This window comes from Pholis gunnellus (assembly GCF_910591455.1).
Source record: "Pholis gunnellus genome assembly, chromosome: 14".
NCBI lineage: Eukaryota > Metazoa > Chordata > Actinopteri > Perciformes > Pholidae > Pholis > Pholis gunnellus.
Window position 1 is genome coordinate 20,723,067 of NC_136541.1, and position 14,422 is coordinate 20,737,488.

The 14,422-nt window shown below is 41.6% G+C and overlaps 1 protein-coding gene across 1 annotated transcript in view; it reads left to right on the forward strand.

Annotated features, from left to right (window-relative positions):
* Positions 1 to 1,635: 1,635 nt before the first annotated feature.
* slc44a5a (solute carrier family 44 member 5a) overlaps positions 1,636 to 14,422 on the forward strand; it is a gene marked incomplete at both ends in the record, with an annotated part of 30,602 nt that continues 17,815 nt past the window's right edge. The window contains 3 exons of the mRNA XM_079173828.1: positions 1,636 to 1,723; positions 10,767 to 10,815; positions 13,674 to 13,747. Coding sequence (XP_079029954.1) covers positions 1,636 to 1,723; positions 10,767 to 10,815; positions 13,674 to 13,747 — 211 coding nt within the window. The remainder of the gene's footprint in view (positions 1,724 to 10,766; positions 10,816 to 13,673; positions 13,748 to 14,422) is intronic.

Sequence of the window (14,422 nt, forward strand, 5' to 3'; positions counted from 1 at the left end):
CTGAGTTTCCAACACACACATGAAGGCTGGAGCTAAGACGAGAATCATCCATGGTTTACAGCCTTAGAGAGGATTCTGGCTTTCAAAATGATGCCAAACTGCTGTGTTAGGTTAGATTGAACACTATTAGTGATAAAACAAGTGAAATATATAGTTATATAGTATATAAAATTAGAATAGAACAGCTGTAACAGCTGGTTCCAAAATGAGAATTTGGCTTGACCTTCCGTGACCTCTCCGTACTGAAAACCTCTATAACTTTCTGGCTTTGACTGGGGCTCCAGTATCACTGACCACCGTATAAGACAGCACACGGCCCAGTCGGACAAACTGTGGTCTGCCCGTGAGGTAGTCAGTGATCCAGGAGACGGTGGACGCGTCAACCCCCACCACCCGCAGCTTCTCACTCAGCAGCACTGGTTGGATGGTGTTGAATGCACTGAAGTCAAAGAAAGTGATTCTCACAGAGCCACCGGTTCATCCAGGTGCGACTGAGCTCGTTGCATCAGGTAGGTGATGGCGTCGTCCACTCCCACATGAGGCTGGTATGCAAACTGCAGAGGGTCCAGTGAGGATCTCACCTGCGGTCGTCACACGCTCCTTGTCTGGAGTGGATATCTGGAGTGAAGCCTTAGCAGGGGGAGAGAGAAAGTAATGCTTTCATGTTCCACTCCTTCAGTCTACATGTGAGACCTTTATTAATATAATGTAGGCTATGAATGCTATTAAATGTCAAATGTATGTACAACAAAATATCTGTGATATTATTTTGAAAATGCCAGCATCTTGACGAGGTCAAATTAAAAACTGATCTACATACACAAACTCGAAATATTTACAGGGAAATGATTTCCTGATAGACGTGGAGTTGACTGGTCAATATAACGTGCAGCCTGACCTCGTGATCATTGCTGAGTGTGTTACTGATGTTCTGCCAACAGGGGGCAGTGGGGTACTGCTAGTCAAGCTTCAAGGCTGGCTGACGGGACAGACGCTCGGTACAGTGAAGCATGATGGCTGAGTCTGTGACTTTAATGTGTCTTTATCATCACAAGCATAATAAGACACGAGGATGACCCAATCTAGCTACATGTTGATACACATCCATCTAACACAGCAGACCACGCACCACGCTGTTTGCAAAGGTACAGTGCTGAAGGAATGAATGGGTCAGTCCATTTAAAGTATAGTTTAATATAGTTCTTCTTTTTAATAAATCATGAGTTAGTTTTAGTAATTAAGTACAAATAAAAAATACTAGTTCAAATGTGAATTTTCTGCTTGGCTCGTGACTGGTTTCCGGTTTATTTTTTTGTCAGATGTATTTATAATCTGAAGCCTGTCAAACATTGAGCCCTGTATCGGAGTACCATTACGATTCGGAAGCTGACATTTCCTTTTTCTTTATCCACGCAGAATCTAAGTGTGGAACTCTACGGAGCGCGCGCAGCCAGGCACACTTTGGCATGACGTCTCTGCAAAGGGAGCGCGAGTGTATCGGAGTAGGTCTCGCGGGTTAGAGAGGAGAGGAGAGGAGGAGAGACGGAGAGGAGCTGCGGCGCGCTATAAACTACTCCACCAGCCGGCTGTGTCTTCATTCCTCTGTCCCTTTGTCCGCAGACAGCAGCGCGCGCCATGGCGCCCCGCCGGTACGCGCCGAGCGGCTCGGCCGCCGTTCAGAGCGAGACGGACGCTGGAGCTGCACTGCCGGGTCCCTACTACGGTGAGTACCCGGATTATAATGAGTAGTTTAATTAAGCAAATAGGTGGACATTATTGTCTGCATTAGCTGACTAAATGAAAACATATCAGAAACCACAACCTTATGGTAATGTAGGCTATTGAGATGGGTTAGGGTTACCTGGTTTTATACTTTTGTTGTTTCTTTGACTAAACTAGATTCATAACGTTACCTATAACTACCCGGATCTTGCAGCGATCTTCTGCATCCATTGTGCCCAAAGAGCAAGGACAATAACTCTGGATTCAAACTGTTGGACACTTTGCTTTAACTAAGAGTTATTCAAGGATTCGTACTGGGAAGTTGATTTACCTCAAAATAAATCATCTGCTGAGTTACAGACGTCTCTTTCCAAATGTATACGTCTAAGGGAAAAAGTCTTTTTGGGACCAATGGCATCACGTGATGGACCTGGAAGTTATAATTCCTCCGCTTGGTCACTACGTCAATTTTTCTATTCTAGATGAAATAGTAGGAATATTGATTTTGCATTCATCAAAACAATATAGACAGATTCATAATAGGTAGGTCTATTACAAAATAAATACAATCTTTTTGGACAATTATTAAAATTCATTAAAGGTTTAAAACATCCAATTAATATGCTCTCCTCAAAGCTACCAGACTCCATTGATAGAAACAGTCATTTTATCTCGCCGACTGTAAAACACACTTCATTCAAACTTGACAGGAACAAAAGAAAAGGCATCAAAACTGTGGTGTTGGTGCTTTGTACTGAGCAGACTGTGGCTATTTCGGTCAGCAGCGGATAAAGATTAGCCGAGTATTACTGTGCACTAATGCCATCAGCTGACCTCAGGTATGTTTATTTCAACCAGGATGTTTCTTACTCATCCTGTCCTGTCTTGTTGTGCATTAACTGCCTACTGTACACTGGTTTATAAAAAATGATTTCAAAAGATGTTGAGCAATAGAATAGATCCTTGTGTGTGTGTGTGTGTGTGTGTGTGTGTGTGTGTGTGTGTGTGTGTGTGTGTGTGTGTGTGTGTGTGTATGTGTGTGTGTTGGTGGGAGGATCTATAAGAGCGTAACAGATAAGTCCTTTATGATGAGACCAGGCTAAACTAACACTGTCAATTAGGTGTCTGTGTGTGTGTGTGTGTGTGTGTGTGTGTGTGTGTGTGTGCATTCAGATGAACTCAATGCACTTGATGTTTGTGTAATTATACAAAGAAACTATAGAGCTACTCACAGCTTGAAAAATGTGCGCTCAGTGGTGAAACAACTCCACATAATGTACGTTGAGATTTATTTATAGAGAAATTATGGAAAAAACCTGTCAGTTTTCATAGCTTTTTTGATCAGTATATTCACAAACAGTAAGATAAAAATGTTCTGACAGATTTGATGAACGGCTGCTTTATGCCATAACATTCATTTGATAGGCATATTCTAGCCTATCTGGATGGACAATATGGTCAACATCTTCTATCACCTCTAAGGATAAGTGGTAATAGATAATGATACATGGATGGACTGATGGATGGATGAATGCATGGATGGATGGATGGATGGACTGATGGATGGATGGACAGATGAATGGATGGATGGACTGATGGATGGACGGATGAATGGATGGATGGACTGATGGATGGACTGATGGATGGACTGATGGATGGACTGATGGATGGACGGATGAATGGATGGATGGACTGATGGATGATAGATAGATAGATGGATGGATGGTTGGATTGATGGATGAATGCATAGATGGCTGGATGGATGGATGGACGAATGGATAGATGGATGAATGAATGGATGGATGGACTGATGGATGGATGGATGCATGGATGGATAGATGAATGGATGGATGGATAGATGGATGGATGGACGGATGGATGAATGGATGGATAGATAAATGGATGGATAGATGAATGGATGGATAGATGGATGGACTGATGGATGGATGCATGGATGGATAGATGAATGGATGGATCGATGGATTGACTGATGGATGGATAGATATATTGATGGATGGCTGGACAAATGAATGAATGCATGGATGGATGGATGGATGAATGAATGCAATGATGGATGGATGGACAAATGAATGCATGGATGGATGGATGGACGGATGAATGCATGGATGGATGGATGAATGCATGGATGGATTGATAGATGGGTGGATGATGGACTGATAGAAAGATGGATGGATGCATGACAGCATAGATGGATGGATGGATGGACTGATGGATGACTGCATGGATGGATAAATAGATGGACTGATGGATGGATGAATGGATGGACTGATGGATGGATGGACTGGTGGATAGATGAATGGACTGATGGACAAATGAATGCATGGATGGATGGATGGACGGATGAAAGCATGGATGGAGGGATGAATGAATGCAATAATGGATGGATGGATGGATGGTGGACTGACAGTCCAGTAGATTCGTCCAGCGAATATAAAACTGTTTAAACCCAGGATTTTCTTTTTAAAGACAGCAAAGTTGTGTTGTGCTTCCTTGCCCGACGGAGGTCGAGGGATAAACGATGCGTTCAAGCACGCTCAGTAGTTTTGTAAGCGAGTCGCTTCCGGCCGTGAAGCCGGAAGTCCCGCCTCAGCATCCCTGGTCTTGTCTAATTAGATCGCAGTTTTGTATTTGGGTGAAGAGTTCACACCTTGATGTGAACTTCTTTCTAGTGGGGGTTTGAATGCTTATCAAACCCAAATGTGGCTCCAGGTAGAAAGGAAGGCCTGATTTCTTTGTCTCAAAGCACATGGCGAGGCCAAACACATGGGCCCAACATTTAATAGTTAAACATTTCTTCTCACACCAAGTCGGAAGGAAAATAAACAACACAGTACACTGCCAATGGGACCAGCACTTCGAATATATGAACATCACAGTCTTTCTAGTCTGGTTCCCTTGATGTTTGAATTTGAAAAGTAGCAAATGAAATATAGAAGAAAGGAGTTTCGAGAAGTAGAGAAAGTCAGTGCAGAGGTAAGAGTTGATGTACAAGTAAAATGCACTGCTGTGTATAACAGAGGACACTCGTGAAACAGATTGAAAATGTTGTTTCATCAAACCAATTTATACTAAGTTATGGAGAAAGAGACAAAACTATTCATTTTGGATTGTAGAATGAATGGCAAATTGTACAATAAAGCAGAAGAGTAGGGAACAATAGAGAGACCGTATAGGCCCAAAGCAGTAGGTCACATCAGCTGTGACTGTAATCTCTGTTTGTGTGCTCTCTGCAGGGCGCTGTCTCTATCAGGTACAAGAGAAGTCTCACTGTTTAGCTCCACTGGACAACAATAAGTGGACTGAGTGGTCTTACAGTCCCAAGAACTTCCACAAAGTGATAGGTCCTCCACTGACACCACTTTCACATTATCTAGTTCCACTTTCATTCACATCGTATCAACAATTCAAAATATGAGATGTTAAAGGGGTATCTGTAATATACAAAAATGACCTTTTCCTAAAATACTGCTGGTGTTGGCATTTCAGATCTGACTCCTGCAGTGTGTCATAGGAGCATCAAATGAGGCACTCATCGCTTTCAGAGCGCTTTTGGGCCTTTTAAGAAAAAGAAACAGAAGAACATAGACCATAGAAACAGATCGTTTTCACATTTCTGGACAAATTTGATGCCATTTCATGATTGGAGTTATTCTCGTTTTGGCGCAAAAGGGATTTGGATCGTAAATAATACAAATTAACTTTCTTTATTAAGCACAATTCATGCATAGAAATTCGACACAAAGTCCTTTATATGAAAGCAAATATTCATAACATTTACAATAAAACAAGGATAAATATAATAAGTGTCATGGTGTTCATTTTCTGTTGGTACTAATTCTGGTTTTCCCTCACATAATCATCACTTACTTGATGTCATATTTGTGTCCAAATGTAAACTCAATATTTACTCACTTTTAGCTCCGTTTTGGTCTCCACCCACTCATATCTTTATATTTAGCTGCTAAATGCTCCAGAGCTAGTTTCTAACTGAGTCTGTCTGCTGTGCGGTGCAGAGGAGGAACTGTGCAGCGGCCTTCTAGAGCTTCTATGAGAGCGGTGACATAGGGGATGGCGATATATCAAATATACTCAAATATACTCAAATATACTCGATGTACAGCATGTTCCACGTGGAATGTAGTGGCGTATTAGCAAGGATGTGCTGTATGAGGTGTATTATTTTGTATCTGGAGGGAAAGAGTCTGGAGGGAGCGAAAGAAGTGACGCGCCAAAGCAAGTGATGAATGATGGAAAAAGACCCGGGAGGTTGAAATGAGATATGAGTTCATAAAACGTTACATTTCTGCATAAAACCTGGAGCTAACGTTAGCAGAGTACATTAAGACATCAATAACTAGCATTAGCAATTCTATGCTATGCTAGCTACTAGTGCTGGGCGGTATACCGGTTCATCCCGTCATTGGCTGCGCCTCCTTCATAAGAGGAGGTCGATGCCCGGGAAGACAGGGTGGGCTGATGTTACATAACAAAGCATGACTTTGATTGCTGACAGGAAGCAGGGAAGATGAAATGTTTTTCTCGCTCTAAATATTTCCTGTCAGCCCTGAGATGTGAATTTTAAAGGAAGTGTATGTGCGTATTTCTCTTTCCTTATGTGTGTGTGTGTGCCTGTGTTGTCTGTTAGTGTGTGTGTGTAGCTATGAAGTATGATGCAGCTGATGTTTAAATCTTGACAAGCATCGTCTCATTTCCATATCTTCATCTTCAAGAACACTCAGCGTCTCTGTGAAGGAGGTGGAAAAAAGGTTGTGAAAGAGAGAAGAGAGAGAATAAATTACAATCTCATCTACATGTTCAGCTGTAAACCTCAGCTGTCCAAAGAAAGTCTCATAGCGCCACACGTCACATTATGCAAGGTGTTTGCACGTCCACAAAGGCTGCTGGTGTCACCAATTATCCTGCATTATACACATAGATGCAGCATATAACTTTCATTTAACTTCAGCTTTTGACTAAGTGTAAGTCTTGAGTCGTTAATATTATTTAGTTTTAATACAGACGGCAGACAACAAAAGCATGCATATCATTTTACATAATGAACCCCCAAATGTTCAACATTGAATGAATATAAAACACAAATAAACTCTCACATGAATGAACTGTTTTAACCATGAATAAACCAACATATTGTGAGAGAATTAAAGAAATGATTGAAACTCATTATCATGAAACGTTATTTCATCATTGCATTTCATTATAACTGAATTATAGGCTACATCATTTTTGTGACAGACATTTTATTTGAAAGTGCCCCTTTTCTCTGTTTATGTCATCATAATAAACAGTGTTAGCATTGTTAGTCAGCTCTCATTGACTTGAGCATTCATAAAGTCTGTCTGTTTTGTTGATCTTTAACGCTATAAAGGTAACTCTGATTTACTCTCTCTACTCTCACAATGTGAAATAAAAAACAATATTAATGATGTATTTAATATTCAACACGTTAGTGCTCCATGGATGTGCAAGTCTGCCTCTCCTTCCTTATTTCCTGTCTGTCCTCTGCGGTCACAACCATCTAGTAAAGGTGAAAAATGCTCAAAACACAATCAACAGGCTTTTCACAGCCTTTATGATAAAGGAAATGCTCTCAACTTGTGTTTTATATCTCAAGGACACACACATACCACAGCAATACAATGTGCTTTGATGAACAACTGGATGCCAACATGAAACTCCAAAGGGCAACTCTAAATGGCAATCGCTTTGTTTTTTCGATTAGCTTTGACCCTCTTCTCTGTCCGTAAGCTAACTTTTTCACCTCAACTAATGTAAACTTTTCTCCAATTATTATTATTATGTTACGGTTTTATTTATGCTCAATTACAATTACAAGCACAAGTACCCTACAGCTGTATGGTGTTCCACATTCATTTACTCACACAATGCACACAGTCAGGACGAAGACAACTCATTTCACAGTGAGGAGAAGTAGACTGAGCCCTTCCTTATGGTTGTCAGAGGGTTGCCATAGCAACATCACATTGATTTGCTGGCAGCAGGATTGGAGGTGTAACTGGTGGGATTTTCAGGGTTCCTAATGGAGGGATTAACAACAGGAGAAAGGTGCACACAGTAAGGTGCATATCTTTGCCAGGTGTGTCATGTGGCCATAAATGAGGACCCAAAACATTTTGCAGCAGTATGTGAGATTAGCCTTGGACAGACAGAGATGCACGCACACCCCCTCTCACGCACACTACATGACCGATCTCATTATCTCCATGCGGAGATAGTAATAAGGAATAGGTATAATGTTGCTGAAGAGTCATTTTGAGAAATTCCTACAGAATACAAGTGCTTACAATCATGACAAAAGCCTCACATTTAGAAAGAAAAGTTGCATTTGAGTTAATTGTGGCGTCCTTTTGAGAACTCCTGGTTAAATATCCAGTGAAATATAGGTGAACACATGCAAAATATGCTCTGTATCACAGAAGCTGTTGTAAGAAAACCAATTGTGTGTCTGAGACTATTGAATAAGACACGAGGGACCTCCAGTGTGCCCTAGATCCCCGTTCCACAAACCAGCCGCAAACCGGCTCCCAGACAAAGACAAACATGAGCTGTCTGAATCAGACCTGTCATGATAACTACTTCTGTTGGACGATATATTGTCCCAGAAATCATTGCGATAAACAATATTATTGTTATTTTGAGACCAATTTATTCCAGTGATATGATTATAACATAATCTAATATTATATATATGATAATTCCAGTTAACCCATTCAAAGAGCAATGAGCTTTAAATTCTTACAAATATGCAGGCATTCAAATTAGATTGTGAAGACAATTTAAATATTCTAAACAAATTAAACGTGAATTAAATAAAATTCCAAAACAATATCAAAGTCAATAAAAAAGGACATGTGCATATATCGTACCATAAGTTCGAAACATAAACAGTTTAATTATAAATTAAAGCTGCAAGCAGCATTGATCGGGCCCTCGCATATTCACGCACGTCGATGGTACTGGCAGGACTCTGGGTGATGCGGTCATGCATTTCTGTGACCATCATACACTGCGTGCTCGAGTTAAACGATATTTCCTGTGTCGACCAATGGCGTAGCCAGGTCATTTTGCCAGGTCTTAAGCCTTGAATCTTTCGAGTGATATATTCGAATGATATATTTTGATTCAAAACGGCGAATTTGAGCCGAAAAGCGACAAGTTTGCAGGTATGAATACAATTCTGCATTTCCTCCCGCACCCCACCTGCAATACCGCTGCGCCCCACTAGAGGGGCGCGCCCCACAGTTTGAGAACCACTGGTTTAGAGCATGGACCCCTTCTTTAAGTCTACATGTGATAAATCTGGGGGCACAGAGCAAACACACCCGTTTGCTGGGTGGGCTGAATTGGATCTCATATTTCATGGAATTTATGTTTGTTTTGTTATTGATAGTTTGATTCGGTTTGTAACTGTTTTTATGTTTCTATGGATAATAAATCCATTGAGATTTTGACTTAAACCTGCTGTTGTGTTTTGGAGGCGGCTGAGGAGCACATGGCCGCAGGGAGCGGGGTGTTCAAAAGTTTGGTCCTAACACTTCGTCGAAATTTTGTAGGGGGCGCTATCCAGCCGACTTGCCACTCTGAAGCATTATAATCACATCAGATAACTACATTCAGAATTTTAAATGTGTGGGCCATCTTTGGTTATGTTTTGAGCATCTTTAGCCGCTCAAAAGCACCTTTGTATTTAATGCCGAAGAATGCGTCGCCACAGCAACGGCCTTTCACGAAATGACAAACTTTGAGTAACTTTTCATAATAATAAACATACAAACACGTCGGTGCTCGGGCCCTAATTATAAAAATAATGAATAGTAAACAGTCATTTAATTTGCCACTTCATATTTATTTTCTATTTCTGTCTGTAAAGGTTGCATTTTATAATCGGAGTCGCAAAGTTAATGTTAAAAAGTTCTTCACTTTTTGAACTCCTCCAGTGCCTGTATTGATATTGTAATGTCATTTTTTGGAGTATCTCCAAATGCTTCATATCCCTAAAATCTGTCAAATGTAAGCTAAAAGGTTATGATAATACACCACAATAATTGATACAAAAGTCTTGAGTGTGTCATAACTAAAATAAATAAAGAAATGTCTTTTCATCAAATTTTACTAAATAAACACACAAAACATATTGACCCAAAAGATTTCTAAACAAAGACACATGAACAAAATATTTCATAACACTCCCTAAGTTATTTGAACTGTGCACTTTTTTTTGTTTTTGAGATTTAGCTCAGGATTACGTTTTATCAAGTGCACAGGCATTTTGATAGTTTGGTTCTGTTGAGCATGTGGCATCATCATCATCATCATCATCACATTGTATGTTCGTCCAAAAGCTGCAAACAGAACGAATGCTCTAGCTGTTCTGGTTTTTAGTTTAGATCAATTTAAACAGGATCATGCGGTCAACGGTCCATTTTTAATGGGCTAACTGTTCATTTACTTATGCGTCTGCCAATTATGTTTTCATTTCTGCTTTTATATTTACAGTCTCCATTATCACATTGATTGAAACACAACTTCACATACATAGAGATCAACCCACAGAGCAGCAGGAACAGAGACTGATTGTTTAGCAAAGCTAACGGTATTTCTACTATTCCTTTTCTACTTTTATAGTGCACTATTTCACTGCAAATCCAAATTCAAGAGCCAGTCTTTTAGCAGCTGACAGAGTGTGATGCCTGCTCCATTATAGTGCTCCCAGACACACTGCCGGTCCAGTTTCCTGTTAGGGTCTGAACATTTGCAGTGACTGTGTTGCTCTGATTCCTCAAATGACTGAATTTTGGACCGACCCGTCGGGTGCAGGTTCATTTTCAGTGAAACAGAAGAGTTCTACTGTAGGTGGTCTTCTGTCCGACAAACAACATGCGTATGCAGCAGGCTTGAGATGTTTGAACAACAGAGCTGAAAATACTTTCATTAAAGTCTCAGCACCTGTTCACTATTTTGCTCTCCCTTTTTTCTTCTTCCAGGAGAACCACACAAGTTTGATCCTTCCTTCAGAGGTCCAGTCCACAGGAGGTAACTCCATACTTCCATCTTTACATGCAAAGCAGAAGCGATGCATTATTCCTTATATTCTGTCCTAAAGTATGTATGTATATATGAGTATACCAGTGGCGGGCCATGCATTTTATACCTGGGCCTTCAGTGCTGTACTGCAGCTGAAACATCACCTAATAACCTCATGATGGCGCCAAAATTGTGGGTAATATAATGTTTTCGGTGGACTGCGCTCACGTACGAGACACCGGGCTGTGACCTCTCAACCCGGAACAAAAAAAAACACAACAAAAAACAGCTGAGGCCCCGCACTTCTAGGAGGCTAGGCTAAACTAGCTTAACAAACAATAACTCTGCGCATGACGGTATACTTCGTAATTAATGGACAATGCATACAGTCCAAATCTATATAATTAACACAATAACAACAAACTCACAAGAAGCAGTCACATATATTCATATGACAACAGAGCACCAAATCAATCCAGCAACACTGCAGCGGAACATGCATTCTGCTACACACTCGAGGGCCATTCAGATATTAGATGTAAAAAAACAAACGCAGTTGACTTACCAAATGCCGTTCACTTAAAGACAAACTCCATCCTCCTTTCTTTGTTGACAAAGAGTTTAATCCCACGTATAATATAATACATGTAGTGTATTTAAGAAAAATTATTAAATTATAAAATAGCTATAACTTTGTGATTCTGTTTAGGCCAGCTGAGAAGGCCTTGCTGGCCCTGACGGCCCACCACTGGAATATACAGTATATGCCCACACTAAGCCATCCAATATTATAACACTGTGTCTTCACTAGTATTTCCAGGATACTCCAAGATAAAGCTAAACAATGGCAAAACAGCTAAATATCTTCTTCCTGGTCCTCTTTTCAGTCAGTAAATAACTAAATTGTGCATAACAACCAGGCGGCAATGGCCTTAAAGCTGCATTCTCTCTAATGTCCATCAGGGGGCGACTCTTCTGGTTGAAGTCTATGAGAAAATGACTTTTTTTTGGCGTAGATTTCACCTTTGGCGTAGATTTCACCGTTGGTGAGCTCTCAATTTCTATATCACCTCAGCAGGTGTCACTCGCCTGCATTCACACATGTGTGGCCCTATCAGGCCTTGTTCTGAATGTAGCATCTTCGGGGTCGGGTGCAATGCAGACCAGGCGGTGGGTCAGGCCGGAGGCCTGGGCGAGCTGATCGCCGGCAGCATAGACTAGCGTCACCTCGCTGGTGGGGAAAGAGCTGGAGCTGGTGCAGGAGGTGGAGCGATACCAGCTAGATATAGTTGGACTCACCTCCACACACAGCACTGGCTCTGGAACCAAGCTCCTGGAGAGGGGTTGGACTTTGTCCTTTTCTGGAGTTGCCCAAGGTGAGAGGCGGGAGTGGGGATACTCACGAGCCCCCGGCTGAGCGCCGCTGTGTTGGAGTTCTCCCCAGAGAACGAGAGGGTCACCTCCATGCTCCTATGGGTTGCGGGGAGCAAGGCTCTGACTGTGGTTTGTGCTTATGCACCAAACAGCAGTTCGGAGTATCCGGCCTTCTTGGAGTCGGTGGGAGGGGTCCTGGAAAGGGCGCCGCCTGCCGACTCCATAGTTCTCCTGGGGGACTTCAACGCTCACGTGGGCAATGACGGAGAAACCTGGCGGTCTGCCCGATCTGAACCCGAGTGGTGCCTCGTTATTGGACTTCTGTGCTAGCCATGGTTTGGCCATAACGAACACCATGTTCAAACATAAGGTGGCTCATAAGTGTACCTGGTACCAGAACACCTTAGGCCAGAGATCAATGATCGACTTTGTAATCGTATCATCTGCAGTTAACTTATTGCTTTTCTTCAAACCATGTGCATGTCCAGTGCCACATTATTCTACATTATGGGCATTATGGGCTGTACTTTCATTTTTAGGTTTAAGGACTTTTAAGGACTCTTTTTTTTAAATGATAAAGCAGGTCTAGGTGCTATATAGATACTGTGAAAGTATCCAAACCCTCAGCGTATACGGAGAAAAGCACCCAGCCCATATTCAGAACCTGCCCTTTTAATTAAATGAGCCCTCAGGACTTGGTTGAGGTGGTGTCACAGCTATACTGTCACCGGTGGAAGTGACGCTACACACTGAGTCCGTGGCTGCAGGTACGATGTGAAGACGACTACAACGAAGATATGGAAAACGCTGACTAATCAGAGCAAACTGGGCTTCTGCGGTAGGGGATCTTAAAGAGACAGGCGCTAAAATAAAGCGTTTCAGACAGAAGAACTCTAACAATGATGATGACACCAGAATATTTGAAAATGTCCGTTACACATCGTGTTTGGAGTCTCAATCAATTAATCAATCTGTAGCGGAATGAAACTAGTTTTCCCCACATCAACCAGAAATCTGACTTCAGTCCTCGCAGTAATTAGCTTTCACACACACATTCTCACAAACACACACACACGTGTAATTTTGATCTATAATTGCATCTTTTCAGCCATGCGACTGGGAGGAAATCCGCAGTTGTTCCCTGATGCTCCATCTATAACTTCTCCCTCGCTCCTTTCCTAAAGAGGAATAACCTCTTCTTCATTAAACTCTGAGCTCTCGTGCTTCGTTTCCCTTTGTTTCTTTATCTTGCCCTCACCAGAGCCAGAGGCACAAATAATTCAAGAATAGAGAAACACTTTCCTCACAGTAGCAGCATATGTATCTTATCTAAACACTACGTTTGCCTCATGATGATTTTCAACGAGAGTCAAAGTTGTATCAAAATCCATATAGTATATCGTCTGAAGAATATTATTCCAGAAGTTACAGTAGTAGAAGCTGTTTTGTGAATATGGCTGCCGTGGTTGACGCTGTATTTTCTGTCTTTTCAGAAGCTGCACAGATATCTTATGTTGTTTGATCTTCATCATTGTTATCCTCTCATATGTGGCCCTGGGGATAGTGGGTGAGTCAGTCTACACGCACACACACATACACACTCACACACACACACACACACACACACACACACACAGAGTGTGGGAAAAAGCGTGTTTGATCAGTCTCTTCTTGCAGTGCATCCTCTGGTGAATATACACACATACCGACAACCTCTATTGGTTCTTGATCTCTCAAAATATTAGCCACACACACCACGATGCTGTGTTTGTATGTGTGTGTGTGTGTGTGTGTGTTTGTGTGTTTGCATGCAGCGAAAAACAACAACTCCCTATTCAGTCACGTAGGACAGTCTGGTGCTCTGCGGACCTCTATAGGTGAGACGTTCTCTAAGTGATTCACTCACACACGGCTAGAGCGGGAGCTCATTATTCAACTATTGGGATATTCCTTTGTTGGGGAGCTATTTGGTGTTTAACTTTGGAGGGGTCTCTTGGTAATGTGTTTGTGTTTGTCTACACTAGTTGCCTGCTCATTTCTTCCTTCTTATGTTCAACGTCCGGCCGCTACTAGTCCACAAGTTAATCGATCGCGAATGTCGTTGTTCGGTCCTTTTTGTTAATGAGAACAAAAACAAAACAAAAATTGTTTGTTTTGCATAAAATACGCTTCACAGGAAGTTAGGTTGAGCCAACAAAACCACTTAGTTAGATTTAGGAATGACATTCATTTCTCAGGCTTC